The sequence below is a fragment of the Miniopterus natalensis genome, chromosome 1 (assembly GCF_054644295.1).
Source record: "Miniopterus natalensis isolate mMinNat1 chromosome 1, mMinNat1.hap1, whole genome shotgun sequence".
Taxonomy (NCBI): domain Eukaryota; kingdom Metazoa; phylum Chordata; class Mammalia; order Chiroptera; family Miniopteridae; genus Miniopterus; species Miniopterus natalensis.
Genome location: NC_142081.1, coordinates 136,935,019 through 136,952,412, shown reverse-complemented (window position 1 = coordinate 136,952,412; position 17,394 = coordinate 136,935,019). Strand labels below are relative to the sequence as shown.

Genomic DNA, 17,394 nt, shown 5'->3' with positions numbered 1-17,394 from the left:
AGGCCAGGATCAAGTATAAAATGATGGCAGAACTCCACATCTAGTGAGCTCTGTTCACTGACCACCACAAGGGAAGACCATGCTGACTCACAGAAGCAGTGGTAGCAGAGGGTCAAGCAGTGGCGTCCAGTGCCCAGCCCCTGCAGTACAGTCGCAGCTGGCGCCTGGGACCTGAGCTAGTGGCAGTAGGAGTAGCCCTGCACGGCAGTCTCTGAGCATTATTCCCAGATGCACAGCCTCCAACTCTGGCTTTCCTGGAGATTCTATGAACTGCATAATATCTTTGAATAGCTTTTTCATTAAACCAATGAGATTGGCTTCTGTTGTCTGCAACTAAGAGCCCTCACCCAGACCCCTGAACCAGGAGGTCCTCTGAGCCAGGTCATCCCATGTCTGCGGTTCCTGGTCTCTGTCACATGGAGTCACTATGGAGAAGCTGCCTCTTCACTTCAGGCCTCCACCCTGGTGCACTCGACAGCCAAGCCTCCAGGTCCCAGGTCACTGTGCTGACTGGCTTGTTCCTTCAAGGGGCCGGAATGATACTCCTTTCTAGATCTGCTGAGGGTACCCCATATGTGCTGGGTTTCCCAGCTTGCAGCTCTTAGTAATTCTGTCCTTTTGTCTCACACGCAGATATCTTCTAAGGTGCCATGTGCTCCAGGTTTGCTGGGTCAAGACAAGGTGGTAGTGTTAAACATGCCACAAATTCTTTGATACCCCTCCCACCAAGAGATGAATTCTATTTCCTTCCCTTGAACCTGGTCAGTCTTTGCGATGGAGTGCCGCGACCTGCGTGGGGAAGTGGGGGATCCTGAGAGGGAGCGACGGGAGATAAAGAAATACACAGAGACTTATAAGACAGTTAAAGCTGGGGCCAGGTGGGACACTGCCCTCGGCTGGAGAGACAGTGACCCCGCGCAAGCACAGCGTCTTTATTATATACATCAAGGTAACAATCCTTCATGGCAACTGCGGGTAACTGAAAGGAACAAAAGCAATCCCTTGGCAAGCTTTCTCAGAACATACTGCTTTGCTGCATGGAGGGCTAAATGACTTCCAAGGTCAGGTCAGAAAGGCTTTGCAGGTTCTGTAGGTTCTCATGGGACGTCTGTCACATGCTAGGAAAGAAATCAGGTGACTCCGAGTCACCATGTTGAGAGCCCATGTGGAGAGACCACATGGAGAAGAGGTCTGAAAAGCCCCAGCTGAGTTCTCCCAGCCGAGGCACCAGGCATCAGGCCCCTGGCACCAGGCACCAGGCGCAGGAGGGAAGACGCCTTAGAGACGACACTGTGCCCTGCCCTGTCTGACAGCAACTGCCCGAAGATGGAAGAACCGCCCCCTGAGCCCAGTCAATCCCCAGTACAGGAGCAAAATAATAAACCACTGTTATTTAAATGACTATTTTAGGGTTCTTTCTTACAAGGCCTTCGATAACCAAATACTCTCTGACATTCAGTGACAAAACGAATAAAATCTGGGCAGCATGGGAGGGGAGGGGGAATTACTGTTTAATAGGCACAGAGTTTCATTTGGGGAAGAGAAAAAATTTCTGGAGATGGAGAAGGTTGCACTACAATGTGAATGTACTTAATGCCACTGAATGCTTCAAAATGGCTAAGACGGTAAAATTTTTATGTATATTTTACCAAAATTTTTAAAAAGAAAAAAATTGGGGCAGTAACCCATTTTAGAATATATGTAGAAAAAGGCATTTCTTTTATCAAAACAGTTGGGCTCTATCCAGGACTGCACCCCAGGAATTGAAAGTATCAACCAATGATGCATTAATAAGTAGAACAAATTGACGTTTTCCTCTCCACCCCCCTCTAAAATCAATTAATAAAATAATAAAAGTGGCTAATGTTTATTCACTGAGCACCTTCTATGAACCCAGTGACAGGGATGCAGACAGCGGGAACCAGGCAGTCTCTCTTCTCATGTGTCTTACAGTGTAATGGGAAGAGGTAGATAAGCAGATGAAAACAGAGCAGGTTGGGTGCTGAGATGAAAGCAGGGTCCTGTGGTAGAGAGAGGCTGGGTTCCTGCTGCACGCTGGGCCCACAGAGGGGCCCTGAGCGGATGTTGGTGCCATTTACTAAGGAGGGAGGAGCAGGTTTAAGGGGGCAGAGGTTTGGGCTGGCCATGTTTCTTTTGAAATGTTATAAAATAGGTGGAGATGTAAGTCTGGAGTTCTAGGAAAGGTCACGGGCGGAGATAAGAATTTGTGAGTCATTGGACTGTGGGTAGGATTTAAAGCTGAGTCTAGATGAGGAAATTTGCACCAGGGGAAGTGCAAAGAGAAAGAAGTGACCAGAAGGAAGAGGCTGGGAAGGACTCTGAGACAGCAGACAGGGAGGCAGCAGGTCCTGCAGCAGAGTGTGATGCCCTGAGGGGCTGAACGTGAGGTTTGGTACCAAGGAGGTCAGTGGCTGTGTGGTGCTGTCTGTGGAGAGATTTCAAGAAATGGTCAAGGACAGTGTGTGAAATGAGGAACTAAAGACAAATTTTTCAAGAACTTTTAGTTCTTAAAGGAGCAGAGAAATGGGATGAAAGCTGTGAGGTCAGCTATTTCCCTGTGCCAGGGACTATGCCGAATATTTTATATCAGTATGTAGTTTCATTTTCTCAAAATTCCAGGTTTCATTTTAAAGATGGACATTGAGATACAAAGTAGATAATAAATTGCCCAGGTTCACTTAATTAGTAGGAGGTAGAATTAGGGTTTGAAAGTAGGCTTATGGGACTCCAATGTCACTCAACCAGCTAAACCTTTAGTGTAGGCAATACACCCACTCCTCTATGAAGAGATAATTTAATCACATTTCTAATAAATAAAAACATGCATGCTGGAATAAAATATTTATTTGAGAATTATACAGTAAAATTCCAATATGGCATAAACTTTGTAGAGACCTTTAAAAATATCCAATAAAATTTGCTTTCCCTCTCCCCCCCAGAGAAGTACTAATTATGCAGCATCATTTCAATTAAAATGGAACTCCTGAGAGGCAAAGAGTAGAAAGAAGAGAGATCACAGTTTTATATCCCAGTTTTATACATTGTACTGAGAAATAAGAGACCTTCCCACATGCTGGCTAATCCAGTCAAAATAATTGGCCACTTTGGTGTAAACACCTGGAGAATCTGGTTTTCCACAGTCCTCACCCCAACTCACAATACCCCAAATATAAGTCACGTTTTTGACATCTTGACAGACTAAGGGGCCTCCAGAGTCCCCTTTACAGGCATCGATGGAACCGTCACGTGTACCTGAGAAAGACAAAGGAAAAAGAAAATCACGCATTTACTTACACTGTCAAGGCCACCATGCCGCCTGCCTGCCTCTCCCACCAATGCGAGTCATCGTGGCTTTATCACGCTCGGCTAACTGAAAATAACACCTGCACCCCCCTGCAGGGCCCCCGGCTGGGCCCACGGAGTCGAAGGATGCAGGCTGGGAAATATTTGGCCTTATTCTCTAAATGTAGCAAGTGCTCTCCCCGCTTTCTCCACCTTCCATAGGTACATACTATGGTGAGACTGCACTCTGACAGTAGCATCAGATGCTGAGTGGGAAAGAAACAGGCATACCCAGTGCTTACTGAGTGCTTATATGTATTAGTCATTCATTGCTTTAATCCTCAGCACAACCCTATGAGGTTAGTATCCTTATTATCCCTATTTTAAATGAGACAAATAACGTATAGAAGGGTTATAAATATTAATCTCTTGTCCAGCTAGTAAGTGGCAGAGTCTGGACTTAGCCAGCCAGCCCTCGGAGCTGGTAGATTTTTATACTGTTTTTCCCTTTCGTCTTCTATAAGCCTGAATCCCATTTTAAGATGGGAGGGCACAGGAAATGGTCTATTTACTTTCTTCTCACTCTTATGACTTCTGGGATTTTTAAATCACTGTCTCCAAGAACTTATAGGATGTCAGTAATCTGCCTTTTTCTATAATACACTACTTATGGGTGGTTTCAATAAAGCATCGTAAATGCACTACCTGGCTGGTTCCCTGCCTTTGGGTCACCACCAGAAGTAGGAACTGCTGTATTGTGTTAGGTTGGGGCACTGGCATCACCAAGCTATCGAAGGAGACGGTGGGAGGTATTGTAAGAAGGGCAATGGGATTTCCGAGGAAGGAGAATTTAATTCCAATGGGATGCATGTGAAATGAGGTCTTTTGGATTTTTATTTTGAAGGTTGGGTTTTGATCCCGGATACACCAGTTGTCCTTAAGACTTTGGCCAAATTACGTAACTGTTCTGCATCTTAGTGTCCTCATCTATTAAGGTCCCCAATTTCTCGGATAAAGAAACTTGCTCAAGGTCACAGGAGTACTAGTGAGTAAGGACAGAGATGTAAACGCAGGCAGTCTGGTTCCAGAGTCTGTGTTCTTCATCACCTTGCTACACTGCTGTATAACAGCGTAAGGAAGATTTTTCCTCTTAGTATTAAAAGGAGGAAACTTGAACTAAGGGGAAGGCACTGAACGAGTTTGATAATGCAACAGCCAGAAGGCCAAACGGAAGGGCTTGGTCCGCAGAGGAAGGGGCCTAATTCAGCGGGGAGGAGGCACATTTGTTAGGGAGTACGCAGTACAATATATCAGAGAAACCACTCAGCACTTACCTGCACACTCCATTTCTTTCTCAAAGAACCGCCCTGGGTAAAACTTAGAGCAGTTACCTATTAGGTGAACTTCACCCCATTTAAGTGAAAAGGCTTTCTGGTTATCTAAACAAAGTGAGAAAACAGACATTTAGAAGCCACAAATGAGAAATCTAAATAAATGCCCATCGTTAGTCTCATCATTTAGTAAACCATTAGGAAGATATAAGAATATATATATTCTTAAATACATTTATAAACTTTTGAGGATAATTCATTAGCATATTTAATCATACACTGCTCATATCTCCAGTTCTCCTTCAAGTCCTACTTCGAGTTAGTCTCAGGGTGGCTACCTTCCTCAGGATAAGAGCTTTTTAAAAATTAGTAATTTATTCTCCTAGCTCAGGAGAAGCCTTTAAAACCTGGGAGCTGCTGTACCGTGTGAGGATTTTTTGACTCAGCAGATTGTTCCCTCCCCTGAACTCCTGTTTTGTATCAGTTCTTGAGGCACTTGTCACACTGTGCTGTCTGAAGGTAGCATTCCTGACTGATGGCTCCTACAGAGGAGGAGAGGAATCCCTTGAGAGCTGACCTTTGTCTTTCAATCTTGTAGGCATGGCACCCCCTGTTTTTTGACTGGGTTCATATTTTTCATCAGTGAAATCCTAGCACTTTAGCATTACTGCCTTGCATTCATAGTAAGGGCTCAATAACAGTGTTTAAACCATATTTGATTAATAAATAAACCAATGCATAAGAACATATCTACATTTACAGAAAATATATCAAATGGAAAAACATGTTAAATGCCACAATCAGCCAAATTCAAGGTGTGGGAATTCTAAAATAAGAATGACCCAGTTTCTTTAATAAATACATTTAAATAGAAGAAAGAAGTAACTGTTCTAGATGAAAAGAGATTTAAAAAAAAATAGCCACCAAGTGCAACATGTGGACTTTGTTTAGGCCCCAATGGAAATAATCTGATTATAAAAATATGTTGTAAATAATTGAGGAATATTAAACACGGGCTGGTTATTAGATGACATTGCCAAACCACTTTCATTTTTTGAGTCTGGAGAGTGGTGGATTTTTGTTTTTTAAGTCCTTACCTGGTAAATATATTTACTGGAGTATTCATAGGTGAAATTATACGATATCTGGGATTTGGTTTAATATGTTCCAGGAAAAAAATAACTATGTGTTGGGAATATGTTGAATAGCTCCTGATTGTCCTACAGATCCATTGTCTACCCTTCAATGCCCTACGTCCTGCCCTAAGAGCCTGACCTAGAGAAGTAAGGGATACTTCAGTAGGAATCCCTTAGCCTCTAGTTTCTACTTGGTTTCCAACAGAGGACCCCAGCAAAAGGGAGGGAGGGAAGGAGAGAAGCTAGCAAGATTGGGTCTGGCTATAACCTTCAACTCAAGGTCATTACTTCTCTCAAGGCAGCCTGCTATACTTAAGGCTCTTTCTCCTTCTGGTAGCTTCTCCTTCCCTTTACACCTTCAGATGTAGGAAAGGTGTCAGTTCTGGCACTATTAGATTTTGCATAGCCGTTGTGGTTCCCCAATCCCACACCTACGTCTTTGTAATTAAGTTCTTTATAAACAAATCTTCCTAATTATCCTATTGAAATAGCGATTGATTCAGAGGGATAAAACAAGAATGGTAGAATGTTGATAACTGGAAACAAGGATGAATAAGTAGGGTTATTATACGTTTACCTCTATTTCTGTGTATACTTATAAGTGTACATGAAAGGCTTTTGTGTGTTTTTTGTGTGTGTTTTTTTTTTAAAAAAACAACAAATATAAGAACATAATGCTTTCTGGATGAATTAATTACTACTAAAATTTAGTATTTTGTAAGTCTTGGGTATTCAAACATACCACAAATCCAGGTTAATTCATATATATTTTATACTTTTCAGTATGGCCATTATAAAAGATGTACTGCAATATGAGTCTATAAGACCAATGCAATGGAGTTATTTACAAAGAGAGTTTAAGAGGTCAGATGGAAGCTAAATTTCAAGGCTAACTCTTCAGGATGAAAGAAAAGCATTGGCTAATTTAATTCTAACCTAACCTCTCACTTAGCAGGTCTTTCTAATAATGTGTCCATAAGTGTCCACATCTCTTATTCATATGAATGTTTATCTCAAATCTTAGAGGCTGAAAGAATGAATTTTTTATGTTATCATTTTCTTTGTGGGATGAGGGGGTGTAGGACATGGAGAATGGGGGAAGGGAGAGGAGAGAGCAGAGGGCTGTGGGATCACTGACTCAGCATATACTTTGACTACCCCACAAAAACCTATTTATCTTCCATCCAGATCTCTCCAACAAATCAAATCCATGTTACATGTCTCCCTGTCACTATACTTTTTCTTGGTAAATGGTTACCCATCAGCGTATGCCTTGGATCACAGAATATAGGTGTCCTTTGAAAAGTCAGCTCAGAACCAGCTCTGTAATTTGCAAAGGCCAGTGAAAAATGAAAATGTGAGGTGGGTCCCTTGCAAAAATTATTATGAATTTCATGATGGTGACAGCAGAACAGTAGACCCAGCATGGGCACCTCAGAGCCCAGTGTGCTGTCCCATACACAGGAGCTGGCCTCACTGGATGTTCCTTTTTTTAGATTTGATGCTATGTCCTCTCTGAACACTAGAAGATTAGCTCCTCTGCATTTCTATTCTCATTCATTTCCAACCCCTAGATTCTGATTAACAAATTATAAAATATATACCTCTTTCTCGACCCAAGCCAGAAACGATGCATTTATCACCAGGGTGGAATAAATATGGAGACCAGGGGACACAGGCAGGAACAGTAGTAGGCAGCACACAATTTTTTTGGGTTTTGAGTTTTTTCAATTCAATCAAAGCTATGTCATTTTGGAAGGTGCCTCCATTGTAGTTTTCGTGGATAATAATTCTATTGGCCGTATGAACCTTTATCTCAGAGTTAGGGTTTATCCAGTCTATTAATGATATCCATATTTGGTAACGGTGAATTTTACTGACTCTGTAATAAAAAAAAGGGGGGAAATAAAATATGTTAAGAAAGAAACTATAAACATAAAGTTCTGATGCTTCATCTTCGAATTCTCCCTTCTAAAGAACACTTTTCACTTTCCCAGAGTTCTTTTTTTAATTTCTGCTGAAGCAGCGTAATTATGTTTAAGGGCAGTGTTAAAGTCAGTGGGTAAGTGAAGAGAGGAATTATCTACCTAACTGCTTAATATCAGGGACAAAAAGAATTCGCTGACACACCTGCCTCTCCTGCTGCCTGGGAGCACTACCACCAACAGGAAAGGGCCTGGTTCAGCTCACTGAGACCCCAGATACCCCCCCCCCCCCAGGGCACAGTCCTGAGGGGGAAGGGAGAACAGCTCACAGGAAGACATTACAAGAATAAAACTCTAAGAGACTATTGTTTGGGAACTGGAGGAAAAGCTGAAAACCCCTGATGGGGGCTGGGCAGGCAAAGTGCCCAGTGGGATGTTTTTTAATCGAACCCACAGAGCCCAGGCTGCTGAAATGGCAGAAAAGGCAGCAGGCGGAAATCAGTCTGAAGCTGCAGCAGGCCAGAGCCTGGGGACCTAGAATCAGAGGACAGGGTAGGGACTGAAGAGCTGGCAGTGAAGCAGAGACTAACTCCTGCAGAGTGAGCGCCTGACAGCGACACCTCTAAGTAAGGGGAGTGATACCCAGAGCTACAATAGCCATCCTGCACCCTAAAGACTCTACAGAAGACTGTGGAGCAAGACCAGGCAACTACAAAGTTGCCAAATGGCTGACAAGAGGAGGTGGCCCACTGAGAGCCTCAGATCAACCATCTACCTAAGGACACCAGAGACAAACCTAGACGGCTCCTCACATTGGGTGATACACAAGTACCTCCCAGGAGAACGGAAATCAGCACACAAAACAGTGAGCCTCAGGCAACATAGGCTGTCCAGAAGAAACCCACCTGATTGACTGTCTTTTTTTTTTTTTTCTGTTTTTGTTTTTTGCATTTTGTTTGTTTTTCTCTTTTTCCCTTAGGAAGAAGAGAAAGGGGGAGGGGAAATGTTTTTTCTTTTTAAATTTTATAATAAATAAAAAAATTTAAAAAAAAATTTTTCCCTTTTTTAAAAAAAGAATTTTGTTTTGCTTAGCTTGTTTTTTGTTTTGTTTCTCTGTTTTGTTTTGTTTTATCCTTGCTTCTACTATCAAGACTTTCTCGATATTCCCTGCTTAATGGCTGGGACTTTATCATCATAACCAACAAGTATACTGCTTTCCTCTATAGTTTCCCCCAAATCTCTTATTGGACTCCCTCCCTGCCCAGGCTTTATCTCCCTCTCTCTCCTCTCGATCCATTGGCATAATTTTTTTCCCCTCTTCTTTTCTTTCTTTCTTTAATTTTCCTCCTTTCTGTCTTCCTGTCTTTTTGTTCAATTGTTAGTTTCTCTTATTCTCTTTATTGTATTTTTATTTTTTCATTTTCAACTATTATCCTATTCCCATTCTCTCCCTTAATTTTTGCTGGCCCTTCCTTCAGAATCTTTTCTCTGCTTTTATACTCCAGTAGCTTCTCTATTTTTTATATTTTAGTTTATTATTATTTTTTAAATTTTCATCACTAATAACAACAATATACTTTTCTCTCTCTAAGCTTTACTTTTCTTTCCTTTCTTTTTTAACCTTTTTTTTTCTCTCTCTCTCTCTCGAATTTGTGTTCTCCCTTCACTCTCCCAGTTCTATTTTCACTTGGATTGTTTTCATTGTGACTGTCAAGATATTTTGTAAGATACCCCTTGTTTCCTGGAAGTTTAGTTGGGTATTGTCCTGCCTTGCCAGCACCCGTACAACAGCTTACACAACGAGGTTGGGCCTGAGACACACAGTTAGCCAACCTGAGAGGAGGGTCCTCCCAAGGACTGGTCAATGACACTCTAGACCCAACCACAACAGGAGAACCCAAAGAACCCACAAAAGGGACACCCACAAAAAGGACATGCCTAGAGCAAAGAGCTCAGAAGTATAAGGAAAACACACCTCTGGGCTCCACGGGACTCACAAGACAAAATCCCTCCCCACAAGAATGGGAGACAACAAATATATCTAATACATAGATACAAACACTAAGACCTACCAAAATGGGGAGACAAAGAAACAACCTCCAAATTAAAGAAAAGGAAAAATCACCAGAAAAAGACTTTGATGAGATGGAGTTAAGCAAGCTATCAGCAACAGAGTTCAGAGTGTGATTAGAAAGATGTTCAAGGAAATTAATGAGAAAAACAAGGCACTAGATGGTAAGATCAAGGAACTTAATGAAAACATGAAAAAAGAGATACATAACATAACCAAACTCAGACAGAAATAAAGAATGCTGTATCTGATATCAAGAATAAACTGGAAGGAATTAAAAGCAGGCTCAATGAAGCAGAAGATAGAATAAGTGACTTAGAAGACAAGGTAGAAAAAAGTCAATCAGAGCAGCAAAAAGAAAAAACACTTAAAAAGCATGAGGACAGTCTAAGGGAGCTTTGGGACAACATAAGTGAAACAACATTCGCATTATAGGAATGCCAGAGGGGGAGGAAAGAGAGCAAGGGATAGAGAACTTGGTGGAGGAAATAACAACAGAAAACTTCCCTAGGCTGGCGAGGGAGAAAGCCACACAAGTTCAGGAAGCACAGAGGGTTCCAAACAAGAGGGACCCAAAGAGACCCACTCCAAGACACATCATAATTAAAATGACAAATGTCAAGGACAAAGAGAGAATATTAACGGCTACAAGAGAGAGACAAGCAGTGACCTACAAGGGAACCCCCATAAGACTGACATCAGATCTCTTAACAGAAACTCTTCAGGCCAGAAGGGAGTGGCACGAAGTTCTGCAAGTAATGAAAAGCAAGAACATACAACCAAGATTGCTTTATCCAGCAAGGCTATCATTTAAAATTGAAGGTGAAATTAAGAGCTTCCCAGACAAAAAAAGGCTAAAGGAGTTCAGTACCACCAAACAAGCACTGCAAGAAATACTAAAAGGACTGCTCTAAGAAAAAGAAAGAATAGTGAGAGAAAGGTACATCAGCATAAAGGGGGGAAATGGTATTAAATAAGTTTATATCAATAGTAACCTTAAATGTAAATGGAATAAAGGGTCCAATCAAGAGACATAGAGTAGCTGAATGGATAAGAAAACAGGACCCAAATATATGCTGTCTACAAGAGACCCACCTGAGAGCAAAAGACTCACACAGGCTAAAAGTGAAGGGATGGAATAAAATATTCCATGCAAATGGAAAGGAAAAAAAAAAGCTGGAGTAGCAATACTTATTTCTGACAAAATAGACTTCAAAATAATAAAGGCCATAACAAGAGACAAATATGGTCACTACATAATACTAAAGGGATCAATCCAACAGGAGGAAATAACCATTATAAACATTTATGCACCCAATATAGGAACATCTAAATATATAAAAAATTTCTTGGGGGACTTTAAGGGGGAGATTGACAGCAGCAGCACAATGATAGTGGGGGACTTTAACACCCCACTGTCAGCATTGGACAGATCATCAAGACAAAAAATCAACACGGAAATGCAGACCTTAAATGACTCACTAGACCTAATGGATTTAATTGGCATTTACAGAACATTTCATCCCAAAGCAGCAGAATACACATTCTTCTCAAGTGCACATGGAACATTCTCAAAAACAGACCACATGTTAGGGCACAGGGCAAATCTCTACAAATATAAGAAGATTGAAATGATATCAAGCATCTTCTCGGATCACAATGCCATGAAACTAGAAATCAACCACTATAAAAAACTCAAAAATATTCAAACACAAGGAAGCTAAATAGCATGCTATTAAACAATGAATGGGTTACCAATGAGATCAAGGAAGAAATCAAACACTTCATGGAAAGAAACAAAAATGAACAGACAACAACCCAAAATCTATGGAACACAGAAAAAGCAGTCCTGAGAGGAAAGTTTATAGCATTACAGGCCTATCTCAAGAAACAAGAAAAGATCTAATGAACCATCTAACACAACAACTAAAAGAACTAGAATAAGAACAGCAAGAAAAGCCCCGAGGAAGTAGAAGCAAGGAAATACTAAAGATCAGAGCAGAAATTAATGACACAGAGACTAAAAAAACAATACAAAAAATCAATGAAACCAAGAGCTAGTTCTTTGAAAAGATAAATAAGATTGATGCACCTTTAGCCAGACTCACCAAGAAACAAAGAGAGAGGACCGAAATAAATAAAATCAGAAATGAAAGAGGCGCTATAACAACCGACCCAACAGAAATACAAAGGATTGTAAGAAAATACTACGAGCAACTATATGCCAACAAACTGGACAACATGGGTGAAATGGACAAATTCCTAGAAGCATACAACCTTCCAAAGCTGAATCAAGAAGAGGCAGAAAACCTGAATAGGCTGATAACAACTAATGTAATGGAAGCAATAATAAAAAAACTCCCAGCAAACAAAAGTCCTGGACGAGATGGATTTACAGGAGAGTTTTACCAAACATTCAAAGAAGATTTAACACCTATTCTATTCAAACTATTCCAGAAAATTCAAGAGGAGGGAAAACTCCCAAATTCTTTTTATGAGGCAAGCATCATCCTAATCCCAAAACCAGATAAAGACACTACGAAGAAAGAAAATTACAGGCCAATATCCCTGATGAGTATAGATGCTAAAATACCAGCAAACCAGATCCAGCAATACATTAAAAAGATCCTACATCATGACCAAGTGGGATTTATTCTGGGGATGCAAGGCTGGTACAACATACACAAATCAATAAACGTGATACATCACATAAACAAAATGAAGGACAAAAATCATATGATCATATCAATAGATGCAGAAAAAGCATTTGACAAAATCCAGCACCCATTTTTGATAAAAACTCTCAGCAAAGTGGAAATAGAGGGATCACACCTCAATATATTAAAGGCCATATATGACAAACCTACAGCCAACATCATACTCAATGGGCAAAAACTAAAACCATTTCCCTTAAAAACAGGACCAAGACAGGAAGAAAACATAAAAGGTATCCAAACTGGAAAGGAGGAAGTAAAACTGTCATTATTTGCAGATGACATGATATTATACATAGAAAGCCCTAAAAACTCCATCAAAGTACTACTAGATTTGATAAATGAATTTGGCAAGGTAGCTGGATACAAAATCAACATCTGGAAATCATTTTTACACACCAACAATGAACTCTCAGAAAGAGAAACTAAAAAAAAAATACCATTTACCATTGCAACTAAAAAAATAAGATACCTAGGAATAAACTTAACCAAGGATGTAAAAGACCTGTACTCAGAAAACTACAAGACACTGAAAAAAGAAATAGAGGAAGATATAAACAAGTGGAAGGATATACCATGCTCATGGATTGGAAGAATTAATATCATTAAAATGTCCATACTACCCAAAGCCATTAAAAAATTCAATTCAATTTCTATTAATATACCAACAGCATATTTCACAGATCTAGAACAAACATTTCAAAAATTTATATGGAACCAAAAAAGACCCCAAATAGCTGCAGCCATCTTGAGAAAAAAGGACAGAGTGGGAGGGATCACTTTACTGGACTTCAAACTGTATTACAAAGCCATTGTAATCAAAATGGCCTGGTATTGGTACAACAACAGATATATAAATCAATGGAACAGAACAGAGACCCCAGAAATAGACCCACACCATTATCGTCAGTTAATATTTGACAAAGGAGGCAAGAGCATACAATGGAGTAAAGACAGCCTCTTCAATAAGCGGTGATGGGAAAACTGGACAGATACATGCAAAAAAATGAAACTTGACCACCAGCTTTCACCATACACAAAAATAAACTCAAAATGGATAAAAGACTTAAATGTGTTGTGAAACCATAAAAATCCTGGAAGGAAACATAGGCAGTATAGTCACAGACATCCCACATAGTGGAATTTTCACTGATACATCTCCTAGGGCAAGAGAAACAAAAGAAAAAATAAGCATATGGGACTACATCAAACTAAAAAGCTTCTGCACAGCAAAAGAAAACAGCCTCAAAATACAAAGGAACCCCATGGTCTGGGAAAACATATTTGCCAAAGATATATCTGATAAGGGGCTAATTTCCAAAGTGTACAAAGAACTCACACTACTCAGCAAGAAGAAGACAAACAACCCAACTAAAAAATGGGCAAAGGACCTGAATAGACACTTCTCCAAGGAGGGCATACAGATGGCCAAGAGACATATGAGAAAATGCTCAACGTCACTAATCATCAGAGAGGTGCAAATTAAAACCACAATGAGATATCACTTCACACTAGTAAGAATGGCTCCATCAACAAATCAACAAATAACATGTGCTGGCGAGGGTGTGGAGAAAGGGGCACCCTAGTACATTGCTGGTGGGAATGCAGACTGGTGCAGCCACTATGGAAAACAGTATGGAGGTTAAAAATGGAGCTACCCAGTGATCTCACTTCTAGGAATATATCCTAAGAATCTTGAAACACTAATCAGAAAGAATATATGTACCCCAATGTTCATAGCAGCACAGTTTACAATAGCTAAGATCTGGAAACAGCCCAAGTGCCCATCAGTAGATGAGTGGATAAAAAAGCTGTGGGACATTTACACCATGAATACTATGCAGCTGTAAAGAAGAAGGATCTCGTACCCTTTGGGACATTATGGATGGACCTGGAGAAAATTATGCTAAGTGAAATAATCCAGGCAGAGAAAGACAAACATCACATGATTGCACTTATATGTGGAATCTAAAGAACTTAATAAGCTGATGAAAAGAATAGATTCAATGACATGGAAGCATAGATGAGACTGACAAATGTCAGAGGGATGGAGGGGCGCGGGTGGGTGGAGGGGGAGAGATTAACCAAAGAATTTATATGTGTATATGCACAACCCAAGGTCACGGACAATGGTGGGGAGAGGGACTGGAGAAGGGGATGGGACAGGGTGGAATGGGTCATTGGGGAGAAAAAGGGACATCTGTAATATTTTAAACGCAGTAAACAAACCAACAAACAAATTTTAAAAATTCAAAAAAAAAAATTAAGTTGCAACCAGAGGATTTATTATGGTAGGTGGAAACTTGAAAGATAAAGAAACCAATTTTTTAGGTAATGTAGAATTTGAGATGACAAAGTACTAAGCTGGTTATTACATCTTGTTATATAGATATGAATAAAATATTGGAAATAATATATACGATCATTAAAGAAATTGGGAAAAAAAATTCGCTGACAATCAGCGATGCGCACAAGTGGAATGCGTTGGCTTCCTCTGGATGAGAGCACCAGCACTGAAGGTGTTTGCAGAGACCAGGCAGTATTGAGCCAGAAATGGGGAGTCAGAGTACACATTCCCATTGCTCTGCTAACCCCAGAGGTTCTCAGAGTGAAGACCACAGCAGTTGTTATCCCGACCTTTAAGACTTCATCCTAACGTTGCATTACATTTATTTGCTCACAGCCTTGAACTGAAAAACGGAATCTTGTTAATCTATGCATAGATGCCCATGCCTAGCATTGTACATGGAACATAGTAGCTGTTTTAAAATCTGGCTGAAACGGTGAATGAGCTAAATATTGCCTGTTCTTATGCCCCTCTCCATATTATACCAATTTTTACCTCTTGGTTTCCAGCAAATTGGGCATCTACCATAATTTTTCTCAGATAATCACCTTAAACAGTGATGTCCTAAAAGCTAATGAGGTATTCAGGATGCTTTTATTTAATACTTGGTGCTGCAAGAATGCTGCTCTTCATATTAACTTTGGTTGTTTTTCAGGATCAGAGGTCCCGAATATTGTTGAAAGGTTAACCCTCTCCATGCATTCAATTTACTAAAGGAATACTTAGTGTGCACCTACTGTATACCAGTTACTGTGGTAGCCATTGGGATACAGAAATGAGCAAAGTCAGAAGTAGTTCCTGCCTTCATGGAGCTCAGGGATTAGGGAAACATGTAGCATTAAGTAGGTAATCACACTAATGAAGATACGTATTTTACTGTGAAAAGGGAGAGGAATGAAAGCACATGGGTTCTAAGAACTTATCAAGAGGGCTTCTTTGACTTAAGGGAGTCAGGGAAGGTTCTCTGAGGAAGTGATATTAAGCTGAGATATGAATAATGAGTAGAACTAAGTAGGGAAACAGAGTAGGAAGGATCATTTAGGCAGGGGAAACAACATTAGATGGTCTCTTTGCAGCAGGGAGAGAGGTGCACGTGAGTACATGAAAGAAGTCCAGAGTGGGTGGAGCAGAGAGCAGGAGGTGAAGATTCGGGGCAAGATGAATTTCACCAAGGTAAGTAGGGCTCGGGTCATATGGGCCTAATGGGCCATGTTATGTTTTTGTTCAGTTGTGTGTGTGTTTTTATCCTAAGAGGAATGCAAAGCCATTGAATTTTAAGCAATAAGTGATCAAAACCAGGTATGGAAATATTGCTCTTGACGCACAGTAGAGAATGGATAGATGGGGGAGGAGGTGGGCAGAGTGGATGTAGGTAAGCCTATTAGGAGGCAGTTGGTATAATCCAGATGAAAGGCAAAAGCATGGTAACCATGGAGATGGAAAGATTTGAGAATTAAATAATTAGAAATTTAAAATGCCACCTAGAGTTAGTGATAGGTTGGCTGGGTTGTGGTAGGGTTGAGGAAGTGAAATCTTAGATTTCTGCCTTGTGTAACTAGATGAATGGTGGTGTCATTTGCTGAGATAGGAAACACTGGGACAGAACCATATTTGGAGCAAGGGGCACATCATGAGCTCATTCTTAGAGGTTCTAAATTGAATGTACTTTTGATATAGGCAAGAAGTATTGATAGACAGTTGGCTGTAGATGGTCAGTGGTTGGAGAGGTCCAGGCAGGAGATATCACTGGTCAGTATATAGCATTGTTTCAGCATAAAGCACAATTAATTTTAAGGAGAGAAGTAGGAAGAGAAGGGGAAACCAAGCTAAATATTGGAGAACTCCAGAATTAATAATGTTCAGTCACAGAAGGGGGAAGCTGCAAAAAAGGCAGGGAAGGTGTGGCCTTTACAGAGGATGGAAGAAAACAAGGAGAGTATATCACAAAGGCCAAGAGAAAGGGACCATTCTGGAAGAAATTACATTTTGGCTCATTGCTCCAACCTATGAGGATCTTTATGGGTATCACCCAGCATATTTAATCATTCAACATGTTTCCCATTCCTCTCAATGTTGGGTCATCTGCAGATTTGTTAAGTAGGCCTTCATCTAAGCTACTGTCAGGTATATTGACCTGGATTTTACCCTGGCCCTACTACTGACCAGTAGTGTAGCTTCAGACAAGTCATATAACTTCTCAGTCTGCTTATCTATGTAATGGGAAGACTAATATTTACCTCTTAGAACTGTGTGAATATTAAAACCAAATGACAGATGTGAAAGTGTCAGGCATGGCATTTGGTCTGTAAGAGGTGCTTGATAAATGATATTTCATTCATTCTAAAGATCAGAATGGAGGCCAGAATCCCAAACTCTGTCGTCCTTCAAGACGACTTTATTCATTATCGGCACCTTTTAGGTATTTTCCTGCAGTCACTCTTATGGACTAAATTGTGTCCCCCTAAAATTCACATGTTGAAGCCCTAATCGCCAATGTGACTGGATGTGTTTGGAGATAGGGCCTTTAAAGAAGTTTAACTAAGGTTAAATGAGGTCATAGGAGTGAA

At 40.4% G+C, this 17,394-nt stretch overlaps 1 protein-coding gene across 1 annotated transcript in view; it reads right to left on the bottom strand.

Moving 5' to 3' along the window:
- Positions 1–2,847: 2,847 nt before the first annotated feature.
- The window catches only part of CFI (complement factor I), a 44,774-nt gene continuing 30,227 nt past the window's right edge, over positions 2,848–17,394 (bottom strand). The window contains exons 12-14 of the mRNA XM_087826114.1: positions 7,375–7,652; positions 4,638–4,742; positions 2,848–3,273 (exon numbers count right to left, since the gene is read on the bottom strand). Coding sequence (XP_087682240.1) covers positions 3,056–3,273; positions 4,638–4,742; positions 7,375–7,652 — 601 coding nt within the window. The 3' untranslated portion in view covers positions 2,848–3,055. The remainder of the gene's footprint in view (positions 3,274–4,637; positions 4,743–7,374; positions 7,653–17,394) is intronic.